This window comes from Larus michahellis, chromosome 2, assembly GCF_964199755.1.
Source record: "Larus michahellis chromosome 2, bLarMic1.1, whole genome shotgun sequence".
NCBI lineage: Eukaryota > Metazoa > Chordata > Aves > Charadriiformes > Laridae > Larus > Larus michahellis.
The window spans coordinates 58,065,639-58,084,533 of NC_133897.1; the positions used below are offsets into that span (position 1 = coordinate 58,065,639).

General features: G+C 41.6%; 1 protein-coding gene across 6 annotated transcripts in view; it reads left to right on the forward strand.

Annotated features, from left to right (window-relative positions):
* The window catches only part of HECW1 (HECT, C2 and WW domain containing E3 ubiquitin protein ligase 1), a 296,546-nt gene that overhangs the window by 118,485 nt on the left and 159,166 nt on the right, over positions 1-18,895 (forward strand). For all 6 annotated transcript variants that reach the window (XM_074575619.1, XM_074575623.1, XM_074575620.1 and 3 more), the window contains one exon: positions 3,505-3,829. In XM_074575619.1, coding sequence (XP_074431720.1) covers positions 3,505-3,829 — 325 coding nt within the window. The remainder of the gene's footprint in view (positions 1-3,504; positions 3,830-18,895) is intronic.

Here is an 18,895-nt window from a genome sequence, read left to right on the forward strand (position 1 = left end):
ACTTACGTATGTTGTATTACATATTATGTGTGTCCAAATGAGGAATGTAAAGGGAAAGACCTTTGTATCTGCTGCTTCAGATGTCAAAAACTAAAATAACTGGACCATCCCTGGATAACTGAATTATTGTACATCCCGGTCGCATCATTCCTCCTATCCTAGATAAGTTCAGAGATAGGAAATAGCCAGGCTGTGCATCAGTCACCAACGCAGTATTGGCACCTTCAACTTAAGACAAGCTCGAGCTCACTTGCTGAGCATATCATATGCATGATGTACCTGAAGTGTTGCAAGATGGGCCCTTTTAGGACACAGTCCAAGAGAAAAAGCTTAAAAGGTGTGAGGAGAAAACCATCTTTCCTCTTACATGCATAGACGCTCTGACCAGCAGATGCTCTCCTCACCGCTAAACATCATACAAGGAATGAGGGGGAGCGGGTGGGAAAGTAGAGCCTGGGGGTCATTTGGTAGAGAGAGTCCATGGGTGGAAACACCCCTGGAAAGAGTGACTGTAAAAGCAGCTATGGAATGACTGTTTTGAGCCAGGAACGAAGCGGGATTCGTTTCTGTTGACAGCCAAGCTGGATCTGTTGTGCTGTTGGGTCAACATTTGGGTGTTCTTGCTTTATAATTTACACTGTATAGTAGAAATGAGAGTATAGCTTAGTGTGTATAGTGTAAACAGCTCTGTAAAGGGATAGACAGAATAAATATGAATCTCAGGTCCCTAAAAAAATTAATTGTTTTGTATATTAGGGATCTATGATGGATCAGATTGCTTCCACAAGACATGGAGAGGGTGTCTTTGCTGTTTTTTTTTAAGCTGTCTCACTATGGCTGGGAGTCTGTCACCAGGGCTTGTGCATGCTTTAGGCAGTTGCATGGAAAACATGCAAAGCTGGTAATAAAATGTGGAATAATCATGTTTCCTAACTTCTTTTTTACTTGTTTATAGAGCCATGCTTGTATTTTGATGCCATTATTTAATTCAGATAATTGTGAGTTTATTGTCCGATTTGTTTTGGATTTTTTCAGTTTGGGTATTTTCTTTTTTTGCAGATAAATATATTTGTATAGAATCGATGATGGAAATACAGTAGACTCTTATTTCTGGAGAACATGACTTTCTGGGTTGCTTTCAGATTATGCCATTTGTTCCACTGGAGTCAACACACAGGAAAATGGGAACTTACAGAATTAGAACATAGCGATGAATTTACCATTTTCAGAAAAGCTGCTTAAAGTCATGCTGAAGCTGAAAATATTACATGTTTAAGTCTAATTTAATTTGGAAGTTTGCTGTTAATTAACACTCTATATCCATTAACATTCAAAACTGAAAGGATCTGCAGAACCACTTCTCCCTGGAGTAATTTGTCACCAGAAATAAAAGGTCTGCCTTTAAACTGAAGTAGCTTTTGGGTAGCGCGCTATGAGCGAAGGAACACATATTAATTTTACAGACTAATTCAGAGGAGTGGGCTTGAAGTTCTTTGCGTTGCTATCTCACCGTTATTAAACGCATAGTAGTTGCCTCAGGTACTGTTGTGACAGCAGATGCCTTCTTCACTAAGTGACAAACTCCCATTGATTTTTTAAATCACTGACTAGAGCATGGTAGTTGGGCATGCCCACGAGTGCTTCCTGGTTTAGAAAATGTTCACAGCATGTGAGACCCTGGGTTTTTTTGATTAAAAAAAGATCCATTTTCTGTTTACAGGGAACGCCAATCTTTATGCTATGATTTGAACTCTCTTTTCAAACCGCGAATAAATCTATTAGAAAAGAAGTAGCAAAGACGTGATTAGATGCGTAGCAAATGCAACACCATGCACTTCGTACCCCCACACACACACCCTTCCTCCTTCTGTTCCTGTGTCTCTAGTGTTGCCTTTCGCATTATTTGCTTCAATCTTTCCAGCGCTTACTATAAGGTGTGGCATTCCTGCTGGAGCTATTTTTGCTATAAACCCTGTTTAATGCAGTAAGTGAGGATTTGGGTCATTGGATTGTAAGCATCGTAGGGCAGTGTCTGCAAAGTGACAGCATATTCTAGGGGTGCAAACATACCAGCTGAATTTTTTTGCTCTCTGTACAGTTTTTTTTTGCAACAGAATCCTGAGACCAAATAATAGGTCTCTTAATTATTACAGAAAAATTGGTATTAATAAAAAAAATATTTTATGTTTTCAGGACTTACTGTTCTTCTGTGCTACCATAGCCTTAATGAAGCCAGGGTTAAATAACTGCTTGGCTGGACAAAGGAGCTATGATTTTTCTTCTGCTTAATTTGTTTGAGTTCAACAGGATGATTTGACTTCTGATCATGTGAAAAGCATTTCATAGCATACTGGAAAGCTGTCTGGTTTTGTATCTAACGGACTTGACAGCATGGTTGGCAACAGACGGATAATGGAAGGCTAATGAATAATGAAAAGCTGATTGATTGAAATAGCAGAGCTGCAGGGAGAGAAGAGGGAAAGCTGGGAAGGAAAATGGAAAAAACAAACAGCACAGAAGTAAGGGATAACCAGTATTTTGATCAGTATGAGGGCATGTCTTCACATCAAGATTAACCCCACTCATAACTTAAGCATTCTCCATCTGCCACCTCACAAGAGCGCTTAGCTCGTGCACCATGACGCATTTCATACAAGTCACTCAGCTTGCCTTGAGGAAGGGCGGGTAGGTTGGAATTTAAATATTTTTTCCACTACTATGACGATGACTACTTTGCAGTAGCCTCCTCAACTCCCATTAATTGGCCAGTGCATTCCCAAATTCCTACCAGAGCAGGTGTGCATAGCATCTCACAGTCTACTGCAACGAACAGAGCAGAGCAATAGCATTGGAAGCTACCGGGGATACTGACAGATGCTGCAACACTTAGTTTGTATTTACACTTCAGCGAAGACATCTCTATTTTGGTAACAGGGATAACTCCGTTTTCATGGCACTCACTCTTCAGATCTCCAGCAGGGAAGAAGACTTCTTACTCATTGCTAACCAGTCTCTCCAGATGGGATACGGTCTCTGGGGCGACTGCGCTTTAAGACAGATTCGTCTGCAAATGTGACAAGGATTACTGGGGAGAAGAATTAACTCCGGGTATCAAAAGTGGGAAGACTATCTCCTCATGTTAAAAGAGAATGACTATCTAGTCAGATATCTCGCAGTCTGATAGTCGTGATATCTGTGTCTGGATGCATGCGTTAATGTGGAGGAAGCCAGCTATCATTAATTTCCTCACATGCTGCCAGTTGTGGCTGAGCTCGCTGGTGCAAGGCTTGCTCTTACACTTGTTTTCATGGTAAGAATTATGGAGTAGAAGTTGAGTTAGCACTATGTTTCCTGCTATGCCTTTTCATGCCTCTTTTTTGCAATGCTGAATGGAAAAAGATCTGCTACTTTCTCATTCTGATGTACTACTTTTCCTGAGCTTTGACATCACTGAAAAATTAATAGTACTGTAAATACTATCCTTTCTTTTTTTTTTCTTTGCAGAATCTGTACCAAAACAGGTTCCTGGGCCTGGCAGCCATGGCTTCTCCATCTAGGAACTCACAAAATCGGCGCCGGTGCAAAGAGCCTCTCAGATACAGCTATAACCCTGACCAGTTCCATAACATGGACATCAGGAACAATTCCCATGAGACGGTCACCATTCCTAGGTCTACCAGTGACACGGACCTTGTCACTTCGGATAGTCGGTCTACCCTGATGGTCAGCAGCTCCTACTATTCCATCGGGCATTCACAGGACCTAGTGATATACTGGGATATAAAGGAGGAAGTGGATGCAGGGGACTGGATTGGCATGTATCTCATAGGTAAGTCCGCCTTCCCCTTTGGGTTTCTTGCTGCTTCTTTTTTTACTTATAAGCGTTATGGTAATATGGGCTAATGGTAATAATGAGCTAATACAGCTCAGTTGAGTGTAGTCTTGAAGTGGATTTATATATGACAAGATTTCTTCTGCTCCTGAATTGCTGGTTGCAGTCCTGGCCCTCACTTAATCTTCAGTAGAGATATGGGAATGCTTTCTGTTGACAGTTTGTTGACATTTCAAGATATTTTCATTTTAAAGACATTTGGATTTTAGGAAAATACCTCCTGTATAAAAAAAAGCATAATATTTTCAGGATTTCCTCTTGCGAGTCCTTGAGTAATCTGTGACAGATGAGAGGTTTTACAAGTCAAGAATATGAGTCATTTAAAAACCCCGTGAAATAGAATGACTTTTCCTGTATAGCCAAAGGATATTTTGATATGAACAATAATTATAGACTGAGGCAGTCTGGAATTGTCCCAGAAAGTTTTTCTTCTTTTCTGTATGTATTGGAAGTTGTATTCAGCCATATACATTAGCATATTTTTAGCATCTCGATCTAGTAAATCCAGCCTCATGTAAGAGTAATAAGAAATGATTTCAATGGACTTTTACCTGATTGTTTCACTTCGGTATAAAATTAGCATTTTTTTAACCTGGTTTGGTTCCTATGGAAATAGTCCTGCTGCCTAGACTGAAGTCTGTGTTAACTCTTTGCCCTCTGCTAAGCTTTGGACATTGTGGATCAGTTTCAACCACGTTCCTCTATGGATTAGAGGTCCTAAAAATGTGAAGTTCTTACATTTTTCCTGAAAAACAGTGGCTTGGTAAGAAAGACAGGCTCAAACTGGTGCCCCCACAAAGGGAAACGTTGGTAAAATGCTAGCCTTACCTGTTTGGATAAGTATGCCTAGCACTAAGCAGGTATTTTAATTCCAGTAGCAATGTTTTACCTTGCCCAGATAGCAAGACAAACAAAACCAGATAAAGTATATGGTATTGTGAGTTGATCTTTTGGAGCAATCGTAGGGGGCATTGTAGGGAGCTACAGTTTTGCTTTAGTGGGTAAGGACAGAAGGTTCACGTGCTGAGGATGTAGGAACACAGATGTTGGTGACATGAGAAGGGATGGGATGGGAGGTCTGAGCATGTGGAGGAACCCTGGTGTCACAGTGTTAAGCATTAGAAAATGAATTTGGGGTATTGCAGAGACTGGGAGAAAGGGAACGTGAAGGTGGCTGCTTAGGACATGGAGGGAAAGGAGTGGGGGTTACAGTAAGGCAGGCTTGCAGTACTTGTTCCCGTGAGTAACCTCATAAAATACCCTGCTTTGAAAATAAAAGTAGCCTTCTCCAATTTAAAATCTTTCAGGAAAAAAACAGAGACTGGATTTAAAACAGATGCTCTCAAAGTAGTCTGTTTTGTTGGCCTTAAACAGAATTACTTGTGTTTACAGTTAAGCTTGCAGTTGAGTGTTTTACTGGAAGAGATGAGAAGGCACAGCAGCCCCCAGTACTAGCCAGTAAGAAATACTCTAAGCCTATTCTGTAGCAGCACAGGCAACTCATGAAGGACTGTATTGCTTCAGTAAAAAGAGGCAAAGCATACCTTCTGGTGGTCTGGAGACAACAAGAAAGTCCACGGAGTTGTTTCACATTGAACTCATTCAGCCATGTTTCGTAGCTCAGACATTGCATCAAGGGCTGTAAAGACACATCTTGAATTTTTTTTTGATAGGTAACCTTAATACTTGAGGGATTAACTGGGAGAGAAAAATCCTCCTTGATACTCCTGTGTAATTTATCCTATCAAACAGGATGTTGCTCCAGACATCCCAGGAAATTAGAAGTGCAGATCGTGAAGTGGATCCTTGTCCCTACTGGCTGAATGCCTGGTCTTAATGGCACTATTCAATGGCTTGTTCCAAGGAACACCGCTGCCAAATGAAAAATGAATAGTGTGTCCGGACCCCAAGAAACCAACAGTTGACCCCTGTTGTCTTTGAAGGTGTTTTGTTTCCAGCCTCTCAGGTTCCCAATCTAAATAACTGAGGAAATAGCAGGCAGCAGCACCCCTTGTTCCTTTTTTCTCTTCCCTTCCTCTCTTCCCGCTCCTCCCCTCACAAAACCTAATGTGAAATTTGGTGTTTTAGTTCCCTTAAAGAAAGAACATGGGAGACTGAAGATCTTTTGATGTGTGTTTGCCATGGAAAACACTTGGAGTCTAGGAAGGTGACTGGCACTATGGCTACACCTACGTTAACATAGTAGGGGGAACCAGTGAGAATGGGTCTGTAGAAGCAAACAGCTGCTGAATATGTATTGGGGGGGTTGACTTTAGAGCAGTCTCAGTCTGGCAGACTGAATGCCCTTCAGTTGCTGTAGTTCACCTTTCAGTCTAGCTTCACCAGGACAGTTTGTGTGACCAAAGATCACCACACAGTCTGGTGGTGACACAGTGGGGACAATTGGAAGGGTCGTTCCAAAAGCACGCTGCTCATCTCAAATAAAACGTCAATACATCCTGTATTTGATGTTTGTGACCAGTCCACAGGGGTGGGAAATCCAGACACCCTAATGGCTTAGATTTGTGTGTGTGTGTTTGTGCAGATTTTCCAAGCCTGCATTCCTGTTTAGGGATTTCCTAAGAGAGGAAATGTTCCTGGCCTTGCGGGTATGACCTTCACAATGTAAACTGATATATGATTATGTTTTGAATTAGCAGCCAGACTAGAACAAGAGAACCGAAGAAACTATGAGCTTTTCCCAGTCTGCTCAATAGGGGATTAGTGTTGAAGCCTATTATTACCCCTTGCATGGCAACACTGTTAACTATTGCATTGCTGCTGGTCACTCTGCTGTTTGCCTCAAAGCCAGCTCGTGGATACAACCCAGTCCTTTTTTTGATTGTTTGCGTTGGTGAAATTTGAGGTGAAAGGTTTCAATGTGGCAATACTTTAATATTGCAGTGAGTCATGAGAACAATGAGAAATTATTTGTGTCCTTGGGGTATCAGGCAGTGTGTTGTGGATTTTCTGTAAAAATCAGGGTGGGAGCATTAGAGTAGTTATTTGTTATTCGTCTCGTGGGAGCTGCTGGGCATCCCAAGAATGGGCTATACAGAAGCAAAACAGGAGACACTTCTCACCTTAGAGGAGTTTAATCGTTGCCATTGTAGTCCTCTAGGAAATATCTCCAAATAATTTTATACAAGTGTTGGTTTTGAAACATGTAAAACTTAGTCTGTCCTCACCACCATTGCCATCACTAAAATTTTGATGATACCCAATAAACTGCAGGCTTCAGAACAAAGACGTTCCAAGTCTGGGGAAATAAAGATGTTATAAAAGGCTTCCAAAAGAAAAAGAGCAAAAATTGTGTAGCGCATACCTTTTGATGTCATAGGGCATTTTGGGATGCTATTCAAAGGTTAAAGTAGCCTGAAAGGAGAGTTAAGGGAGTTCTCCCTGTAGGGAACTTCTGCCTGCTTGCTCCTCATGAAGGAGCCACGGCTCCTTTTATCAAAAGGTATCTGTTTTATTCCCCTTCAATCCATGTGCACATTCATAAGGGTGGCCAACTGGGAAAACCGTCTTTGCAGAAGCAGGTAAAAGCTGTATTTAGAATTGGTTATTAGAGTTAACTTTTGCTCATGGTCTCAGAAAATGGACTAGGATGACAGTTGATCGCTTGTAAAACAGTGTAAAAAATGGTGATTGTGTGTCTCATGGCAAAAAATAGTATTGAGTATACCCTGTAGCTGCATGAAAACATCCATACGCACCTACATGATTTTGATGTAGGGCCGTAGAAAAACGCCTTAGTTGAAGGGAGAATAGTAAATGTTGACTGTGTTAAAATATAGACGTTATTACTTCAGTGCATTTTAAGATTAGTCATGGTAAGGTGACGAAAAATATGGAAATTGGAAGAACAGGCCTTTCTGCCTTTGTCTGTTAATGACATACTGTGCCTTCAGGAGTAGGAATTAAATTTCATTCTTGCTAAGCTTGAACTCTAGAGATGTTCTAACTTCCCCTTGTATATACTATATATCAGCTCTGAGCTATGCAGAAGAACCTCTAAATTCTGTAACAACTCACCTGAGGTGTGCATTCACCTTCCCACAAGAGAACTATAGTAGTATGAACATCAGCAGTCTTTCAGAAACATATCCTCAATAAAAAACACATGAAATTTGAACATAACACAGCTCTACTGCTATTTGAAAATCTCTGGAATTTGATTTTTCATTGCAGAAAAGCTATATATATCAAGAAAATGCACGTTTTGGGGGGGGAGGGCGGGGGGAGAGAAGTGAAACCAAAACAAATTTATGAATAATGAAGATAGCATGTCTGTATATTTTTAAAAAGAACTCTCATTTAGTGGCTACTGTGAGACAGATGGAGTATTTGCAGTTATTTATCTCAAAGCTTTCTCTTTCTCTGTTATCTCATTTACTATTATTATTTGCTACAGGGTGAAGCCTCTTAGATAAATTAATATGGACTCCTGGCAGCTGCCTGTAGATAAAGAGCTATCTTATAATTACTGCAGTAGCATTTTAGCTGCTACTAGATTTCACTTCCATCATCTCTGTATCTGATGTAGAGTAGCTAATGAGAAATGTTTAAACTAGACTTTGAAAGAATTATTTGCTCCAGTGTCCATGCCCACTAATGTTGGGAATTTATCAGGACTAACATTATATTCTTCTTACCCATTTGTAGCTTTTTTTCTTCTGGCATTTCCTTACGGGAAAGCAAAACATTATTAAAGGCTATTTATTAAAAGTTTCTTCGTACAGAAATCTTGTAGGGTCCAATTTCCTGTCTGTATTTGGCTTTTGCCAGAGTGGTTCTTCTCAAATTTATCTAAGTAGGAATGTCTTGACCTAATTAGTGACTGAAATTTAGCTTTAAAACAGCGTGTTTTCCTCCTGTTTCAGCCTTTGATGTTATTTCTCTCCCAAAAAGGCCATTCACCATAATCTGACAGATCTAATTGTAAAAGATATTGGTTAATAGACATTTAAACACTTGCTTAAACACTTTCCAGTGTTTTAGGCTTAGAGGACCTTGTGTTGCTGTATTGCCCACTGAGGCAAGTGGAAAGATCTGCATTTTTCCTGCCGTCAGACTTGGATCAGAACTTGTTTGTACAGCTATTTTACCAAACGTCCAATGCATACAAGCAGAAAGTGTCGCATGTTGCCAGCAGAGATGGAAAATATTAGAAACAGTGATGTGCATATAAGGCTAGAAGTTGTGGGTCCCTGCGTTACAGCTCTAATCCCCAGTTCAGGCGGTCTGTGCGTTTGGATGGTTGCTCCACCTCTCTGCTTCAGATATAACCTTCTGTAAAATAACTCTTCACGATGTGCTTGCTTGGAGTGAATTTTGTTGATATTTGGATTTATTTTGTCCTCGGGTTACCCATCTTCCCAGTCCTTTTATGGCCTTTGGAAGAGAACCTCACTCTGGTCTTAGAGCTTCTCCTCAGTAAGTCGTCTTGTAGCTGGGTCTCTCGCCAGGCTGGGGATGGTGGCTGTGGCTGGCTGTGATCACCTCAGCAAGTTAAATTTTGTTTGACACCTGCAATTCCACTCTCTCTGTAAAACATCAACAGAGGTGCCTAGTGGCCAGCTTTCACCAAGCACAGCACTATTTATTTCAGGAACAAAAAGTGTCAGAGGAGCAAACCTGTCATTAAAAAACAAAAAAGGCAATAGAAAGCCCTCACAAATGCTGAATAGAAGGGGGGATATTAGGTATCATAGGCTTTGGCAGATATATTAGTGCAGCGATATCAGTTCTTTGTTCCAACCTGGCTTGCTTTCACCTGGCTCCTCTTGGATCTAGTGAAAGTGACTTCTCTTTATCAGGCTGAGTCACCTTTTGCCCTTCCCAGTTCTGCATGTGGTGGACCACTTCAGCTAGATGAAACTGGGATATGCCGTTTCCAGACCCACCAAGTGCAACATGAACAAAATTAGCTTTTGCCTCTGTTTCACCCCTTTACAAGCAGATAGAGTCAACACTTAAGTGCAAGGGTATCTGAATATCCCCAACACGTGTGGCTTCTGACCCATTCTCCCTTTCAGTGCTTGCAAGGTTCACCTGTCATTTGTGTCGTGTTAGTAGCAGTGCACCCAAAAGCTTCTGTAAAGGCCTTAGTGCAGTGGTGGTGTGCTTTATGGTCTTCTAGGGAAGTGGTGGTAAAGAAGCCAGTTCTTTTTCTTAAATATCTTTAATATGTGGTAGAGGCTTTTTACCATGTGCCAAAAGATTCCTATTTTCATTTAATATTCCTCCATAAAATAACAGCTATGGAGTTATGAACCTCTTTCTAGGTGAATGGGTGGGAAAGAGTTTTCCACTTCAGCTGTCATCCTGAGTATCAGGAGAGGGAAAGAATGCAGACAGGGAGCACAGCAGCCTCATGCCTTCTCAGTGATTTCCAGAGTCCTTATGCCTGTGGAGAAAACTGCATCTGTGGTGTGTAAGAAAGGCCCATATTGCTATATAGCCCAGACTATAATGAAGCCAGTAATGATTACTCACTAAAGCATTTCTGAAGAAGTCAGTCAGTGGGGGATATTGGTGCACCAAAAGCCAGTTTTGGCCTCAAGCCCACAAAAGGAGCATAATCCATGCAGCATGTTCAGACCATTGACGGGGTAGAACCAATCACGGCACAAACATAAAATTCTTGGCAGCACAAGGCTTAAAGCAGAAAGATTTGTCCTCTAGAGGTTGTTAAGCGAGCCATGTGGATTTTGAAGGTTCAGCATATGTTTTTCTTCTCTTACTTTTCTAACTCAAAGTAAATCATTCCCACTCCTTACTGTTTGTAACACTTAAGCACGCAGTTCATAACACTTGAATATTCCTATGCTGCCCTTCACAACTACTGTAATGACTGTGTGTGCATTTAGCTCTTGTAATCTTTCTTATCCATTGATCTCTCCAGCTCTAATGACATTTTTTTCTTCACTGAAGATCTTCCACTTTTTAATAAGCTTATAATTGAATACCATTTTTCAGATAAAGTCACTCCAGACTCTCAAGAGATTCTTTGCACTGTGGTGCTTCAGTGCACACATCACAGTTGTGTTTGGGGTTGGGTTTTTTTTGCTGCCGTATCAGATCACAAATGCCTGTCTAATTCTAATTTAGTGTCTGCCGTTATGTCTTTCAACATTGCTATAAGCCCATTTTTCAAATACTGCAAATTATTTCCCCCCTACTTAATGAACATTGTTAACCTGGACAAGTGTCATCCTTGTTCACATTTCAGATCTTCCTATGTCCCTTTGTATCATGTCTTTATACTGCCTTGGGCCTGCAGCATCTCTTATTTTAATATCTTCTAGCAAATTTCATGGGTGTACTGTTTTCTCATTTTCCAAGTTGCGCTGTAATCAATGGGGAGGCTTCCACTGACTGACTGTGAGAACTTTGAAACTGTTCTTATATTAAAAACAAGCAAACAAAACTCTTCCATGTTGTACCTCACCACACGTTGCATATCTTCAGGTTTTTTCAGTATGCATTGAGGCAGGCATGGTCATCTTTGGTTGGATTCCTCCCTCCCATCTTCAGTTCTGTGTGCAAGCGGGATGTCATTCATGGTGGAGAAGTTTGTGCAATGCATAGCTAAAGTATAGCTGTTGCTGTGCTAAAACCTAGATGTGGTCCATCTACTGCAGCGGTGAGAATAAATCTAGAAGTGCAGGAGCTTTAAAGCAGAAGACCATAGGTGGGAGAGGCATAGCTGAAGTAGCAATGAGAGCTATGTGGGTGTAGAATCAAATGATACCAGTATTACTAGATGCCCATCCCACTGCAACCTAACATGTGATATGGGTCTTTTAGCCCCCACAAGCTATTAATGCTGAGCCCCAGCTCAGCTCTTTGCTTTCCTCGATCTGTCTGCCTTTTCAGCAGCAGATCTGTGGTAACTGGAGAGAAATACACACATGATGGGTTGTGCTGGAGCACAGATCCCAAACAATTCAAGGATACCATATATGAATAAGGGCCCATTGCCATCCGCTTCACTTTTAGCCAGAGACTCCACTGCTGAGGAGAGGGAAGTCCCTCAAGCGACAGAGCTCAGACTTGGTGTGGTTATCTCAAGGGCAAGGAGGGCAGGCCAGTGAGGAAGGATTGGATCCGCAGTTCATCGAGGACCTTCTGAAAAACCATAGGCATATCAGCCCCAAGATTTAATAGGGTCTCTGTAATTGGCAATCCTGTTTGCTTTTTCCATTGGTATTGGTGTCATGAAAGATCAGAATGATATCTCCGAGCAGTAATTTGGAGGTTGCTGAAGTGTTAAAGGATAATGTCATATGTAGCTCTGAAAGTGAGCTAGATGTTCAAAGGTAGAAGTGTTTTGCTGGAAGTTATAACTCTCTGATTTTGGGAGTGGATGACAGGTATCCTTTGGGTTTTAATTGTGATTCTTTCTGCTTTAGATCAGGTGGTTCAGGTTTTAAACCTACCATGCCTGCCTTTCCAGGTGCCTGGAGCAGTTTTATTTAGAACAGCATTTTCTGCCCTCAGTGACCAAGAATTGTTGCAACTTTGCCAAGTCCATCCCTGTTTTATTACAATTTATTCTTTTATCTCCCTACTTTCCTTTGGTCTTTCTCTTACCATGTCTTCCTCCACTATTCCTGCTATTCTGCACTCATTGTTCACATTTTCTCCCTCCCAATTTACTTTTCTTTAACTGGGTAGGGAGTTAATTTTTGTGGGATCAAAATGGAACCGTTAGTGTGCTTGAAACAAAGCGTATGCATAGCTCTTAGATTAAGGACTGAGCTTTCAGCACCAATGAAGGATTAGGCCCTTGTTTTCCAGAACTCTTCTCCCTAAAAAACTATAAAAGAAGGGACGCTAACTGTAAATTGCAGTATGTTCATTGTCTGTGGCAGAAATTGGCAAATGAATTAACAGTGTTCGATCCACTTCAGAGCTAGATCTGTAGCTGCTGAAGTCACTGGAAATGTTGCTATTGACTCCTATAATGATAGTCAGTATTTGTGATTTTTTTTATTTTACTTTTTTTTTTACTGTGGTGTCTTTGTAAATAAGAATTGGTATCACTCTTCTGCATCCCTTTCTCAGTAATAGCTCCTCTCCTGCAGAATGATGACCAGTTGTACAATTCTTCGGAGGCACAGTTTCCAAGGGCTATGTTTTGCAATGCTGTAAGGCAACACTGGCGTGGCCTCATACAACCCACTATGAACTGCAGTTGTGAACTGTAGAGGCTGTTGTGTTGTTCTTCAAGTGATAAATTGGATGGTAAGAGAAGAAACAGCAGAAATAGGAAGCTTATCCATGGCTTATACGCTTGTATTGTCTTCCAAAATATGCTTTAGAATGTCCTTTTCATACAGCTTTCCGTGCAGATTGCAAAACAGATCAACCAGATCTTGGCCTGTTGGTACAAAAAATAATTTTTAAAAACAGTTTGCTAACTATCTCCGTACGTCGTTGTAGTACAGACATAAATACTGACCAAAAGCACTTTTAAATTTCAAGCCAAAGCACTTGTTCAGCTAAAGACTAAAAGTCCTTCTGTAACTTCAGGAGTACAGCATGTCTTATAAGGGATCAAGACATGAAGTGTAGCTTCTATTTTTATGCCATAATTGCATTAAGTTTGTAGAAAGCAAATGTTGTAATATGTAGTGCTAAATCAAATTAGTCATAGATAAGAGACTGGAATAGTGTACCAAGTTCAGGCACCTGTCTGACGTTGTGTGTTAATTATTTGCTTCTTTGAAGGTAGCCCAGGTTATTCTAAATTTTGTAGTTGTTACTGTTGGATAATGTGGGAAGAAAGGCTGGTCATACATATTGGCAAAATACTGTTTGAGAAAGAGGAGTAAGTTTTTCATTTTTGCCTCTTAAGTAAAACCAAACTGACCAAAAGGGTCACTCGGCTATTTGTAATTCGAACTCTGTCAGTCCTTCTGAGGAAGATGTATTGACTGTCTGTTTGCTTCTCTATGGGAATTTCAGGCAAGCTTTCAAATACTGAGGTCATGCCTGTTTAGTGTAGGCTGCTGACAGCACTTGAAGTCCCCATTACGTTTTTTACAATCTTTTTTGAGGAGAGGCCTTTATCAACACTTTTCCTGAATTCCTCTGAAGAGAACGGTGTGTTTTTTGTCAATTGGTTACCATCCTACCGTCCTTCATCTGAAAGATAGCTTTCTTTGGTGGCCACTGTTTTTATCTTTATCTATATATAGTGCTTGTGAAATATATTGGGATTGCTCAGCATGGAAGTGACAGCACAGAATATTTTTAGCAATAGGAGGCTGTGCTTGGAGGTGTATGGTTTGGTGAGGACAATCAGTCCATCAGAATTGCTGCTGGTTCCCAAAGCGCTTGGTAGTGGTTGCCTCTAGTGTGCCTTGGTCCCTCCGGCTGCTGCTCAGGCCCTGGCTGCCTGATGCCTGCTCCTGCATCACCTTCTTTTCCTCCAGGGACTGTGTGAGATGTGGGAGGTCTGACTGCTGCTGCTCCTGTCCCATGCAGCTTTGCAGGTCCGCAGCTGCCTTCCCTCTCACCAGCAAGAGGCAGCTGGCACCTCTGTGTGCCCCAGAGCAGCGGAGTCAGAGCAATGCCTGCTGGCTCCCTGTCTCAGCTGCCCTCATCATCCCCAAGTCCAATTCCAGGACCAGATGATATTCAAAGGACAGCAACTCCCGAATACTCCCTCACTTGGTGTTTTCCTTAATTAGTTACTTGTTTACGATCCAGGGAAATGAAGCCATAGATCTGAGGGCAACTGCAAAGTGTTTGCTTTTTGGCCAAGTGTACCCAAACCCAGGCTATGCAGTGGATTGCCAGCTAAGCAAAGAGCTAGTTTAAAGGTTAATTGCATTTCAAAAATAGAGGGAGGGAGATGCATTACAGTGCTTCATTGGGAAAATGTCAAAAGCCATTAGCTGCTGGCTGAAATATACGAAAAGGGAGCAGCATTAACTCTGCTCTTCATTTTGTGTGGAGGTGAAACGAAGCATTTCACCATTTACCTTCGGGACTTAAGATGCAACATGTTTTTAAGGTCAGTTCCTTTGTTACAGGAATTCTCAGCAGAAGTATGAAATAAAATTTGTTTTCCTTTGCACGTACCCTTTATCTTTAACATACCATATCATTTATTCACTTACATGTGGCATGAGTATTGAAAAACATATGTAGAACACACATATGCACATACCTGTAGTACATTAAACAGCTGTGTATTTCACATGCACAATTTTCTTTGTCAGTGTGCTGCATACATAATGTCCATGTTCAGGCAATAGCTCATCTGGAATAGTATCACCTGCCAACTAAAACAGGTTGATAAGCCGTATTCATACATTCCAACCTCCTGACCAGTTTCAACTACAGCTATTTTTAACTTGCCAGGGGATATTTATTTCTTATCTTTTGCCTTCCAAAAATACATACTTTGGAAAAAATGAAAAAGAAAGATTTCCCTTTTGGACCTGCATTTATTTTTCTAGAGCTAAAATTTGTCTGGGTTAAACATCCCAACTACTGTAAATTTCTACTGGACTAAAATTAAGTTTTATTTCTTTAGAAAGAGGGAATTACCTAGCTTTTCAAGAGACACAGACAGGGCTTATATCTGGCTGTGAGAAGGATCTACATACTGGATTTCTAAATCATGGCATTTGTAAATATGTGTTGTTTACAGATATGTTTTTATACTTAAAGGCTCTACTGCTCCTACGTGGGGTGACCTGCATATTGCAGAGCTCTGTAAACTCATATTAAAATATCTTTTCTACCGCCTGAGCCTGTATTTCATCAATGGCTGCTGTCCATAAACTGCATGTACCCGCCTAGCTCCGTGTGTGTGTATATCTCTTCCCTGACATGCTTTGTGACCGGACCTTTTGCTTAGGATGCTGTCCTTCCCAGACACCCCGTCCCTTGCCTCTGTGACAGGAGGCAGCATGCAGATGCTACTCCGTGGGAGCAACTAGTTCCAGCTTTCCCGTGGTCTTGCTTGTCAGCTGTAACCACAGACAGGCTTGCTCTCCCTTCCCTTTAGTCTACTTTGGGCGTGCAGGTGGAGTAGTCCTTTTTCTCAGGCTGGTTTTCCAGGCTTCCTGTTCGTTTCTGACAAAAATGCGGAAGGGGGCTTTCTGCAGCCATCCCCGCTGGCTCAGCCCAGAATAGGGATGTGATTTGGTTTGGGTATAGGCACATGCCCACATCTCTGTCGACTTAGAGTTCATGCTGCCTTTGTGCCAGCTGCAGGGAGCAGACAACAACTGACGCAGTGGAAGTGCCAGCTGGCCCCCACAGACACTACACATGAACAGAGCGTCTTAAATCTGATTCTGGGAGCTCCTTTGCCACTAAACTCTGGCCTAAAATATCTGCACGTTTTTAAGCAAGGCCATCCAGTCTAGCTTAGCTAAGCCTCCTTAAGCTAGCATGGTATTTTTTAAACAATGTATCTTGAGAAACAGTAATTACCCATACATCTTAATAACATGGCAGGCGTTGGAGCATCTCCAACAGCTTACAGAGACTAACTGTGACAAATAAACATCATGAGTGACGAAGCCAGATAGCAGCATGCCTGAGCTGAAGGATGCTCTCTCTGTCCTGTCAGGACGAAGGGCCAGTCAGGGTTCCCAGGCTCCAGCTCAGTGCAACGTTTCATTATATGCTCACCTTTAAGTGTAAAGCATTTACCTTGCCAAAGCAAAAAGGCACAGCTCATAGGTTTAAATCTTCTCATGTGTATATAAGTGTTCTTTCTTCCATAGAATGATGTGGGTAATTCTGGATAATTGGTATCAGGATGGTCCTTTACTGGAGGTAGTGATTAGTAAGCCAAAGCTCTGAGAGCAACGGTGTGTACTTATCTGCCCTTTTTAAATATATAATTTTAAAGAAGACAAAACCAGCTATATAAAGTACAGAGGAAGAACAGAAATCATACCAGATGGTTTACCATTGAAGGGTTACCGCAGAGATGTACTATGTGAATGGGCTGAAAGACTTCCACTTCAATGCAGAACATGAAACACAGCTAGTGAAATAATTACTGACAATTAGCAAGTCAGCAAAGGGACAGAGTATTGTAGATAGCATTGCCATTTATAATTACCCATTGCAATCATTAATGACCTCTTTAAAAGGATTTCTGTAGTAAATCCCTCAAGAGAGTGGCACCAGAGGGTTCAGGGTTGGTAGCCCACTTACTTCCTCCTTTGGGAGCACAACTATGTAAAACCAACGGAACAACATTGCATCTGCTTAGTGCTCAGTTCTTTCAGTGAAAGTGTAATTTCCTTCCATTTAAAAAGTCTACTTTGCTTAACATTTTTATGTATCTATTTTGATAATATGTTAGTCTTTGAGTTTCTTGGGTTTGCCCTTTGGGCTGCCTCTTCCGCTCTGCCGTTGGTCACACCGTCGATTCATCCTCGGACACGGTGTCCCTGGTTGCATGGCGTTGTCTTTGTTTTCTCATTGACCTACGTGATAACGAACTGAGTGCTTCACAGTGTTTACAATTGGTGTATCTTAATCTTGGATGGAGTGGTTCACATTTTTCCTCAGCTTTTAGGGTGACTAATAATTAATGAAATTGTCTTCAGAACCAAGTCTCAGCATCCACCCAGGATTGTTTCTGTTTAGTTAAAGTGCATTTGTACAAATGTCCGTTAAAATTAAAACTATCCTCTTTGTCAGGAGGCAAAATACCGGAGGCTGCTGGCTGGTGTCCGCAGAAGGAGATCGCAGCCCTTCTTTTAGTGAAGTGCTTTGGGATAGATGCCAAATCCATTTTATCCCCCTGAAACCAGAGCAATGAGGCCGTGGCTGGGCCCATCCTGGGCTGCTACTTCAGCAGCTCGAGTTCGCGGCCATTTTGGGCTCCTCCAGGCCACTGCCCAAGAGTCCCACTCCCTTCTGGCAGCCTGTAAACGTCTCCATATGTTTATTTTGTTGTTGCTGCACTGTTTCTATTTACTGATGACCAAAATCATAAGTGCTGGCCTGGCATCGTGGCAATTCATGCATTTGTGTTTGCTTGAAAGCCCGATGTAAGCTCACAAGTGGGTGAAGGAGGCCCTGAGGCTGCGGCACGGTCTCGCTGGCTGGTTTTTAAGCTGTTGGAGAAAAGAGGGCCAAGGACCAGGCCCTTGACCGGAGGCCGGGATGTGTTTGCTCACATCTACACCATGTAGGGCTTGCAGATTGGTCTGGAAAAGAGCTCATTGAAGCAGTCTAAAATGAAATTGGGAAGCAGACTGAAAATTTATTCTTGTGGGCAAACAGAAGGCCACTCCTCAGGCTCACTACCCACTTGCCTCTTATTTACACGCAGCCCTACACATGCAAGGCAGTTACTTCCTCAGCCTTGGTTTTCAGAAACTTTTTAAAGATTATTAGTTTTTATAGATTACTCCTTGATTTCTCGGAAGATCAGCTTGGTAGTCTGGCAGCTGCTAGGTGTCTCAAAACACTGCGAGGGGACACCGTTTTGCTGTCAGTCACTTGGTTTTGGAGGCAGAGAACTGCGAAGGCACCCAGTGAGTGGGATTCTTCAAAAATAAATATCCTTCGCTGTACGCTGCAAGAAATAACCACATCTGCTGTGATGTAAGTGAGTGTAGTACAGATGCCTACACATAACTGCTTTCTGTGGGGTTTTTTTAAGGGAAGAGTTGGTGCAAAAAGGAGATTATTTTTTGCTACAGTCCTCTCTTACAGCTAGATAATTATGTTTAATTATGTAGGGGCTCATCCATGCTAAGCTAGATGTTTTCATTTTTCAGAATTTTGTAGGGATGTATAGTTTAAAAGTACATTTTGGGAAAAGCTGTGATTATATTTTTTTTAGAGCTGCACTTTTAAAAAATACAAACGAGTGAAAAAGATAATTTCTCAACATGTGGTGCTAAGCTGTCTAGCAGCTCTAGTACGATCTGTCAAGCCAAAGGCGTATTTTTAGCCTGACTCTCTGCTATGCGTGTTGTCGTAACAGGTGCTTGATGAGAC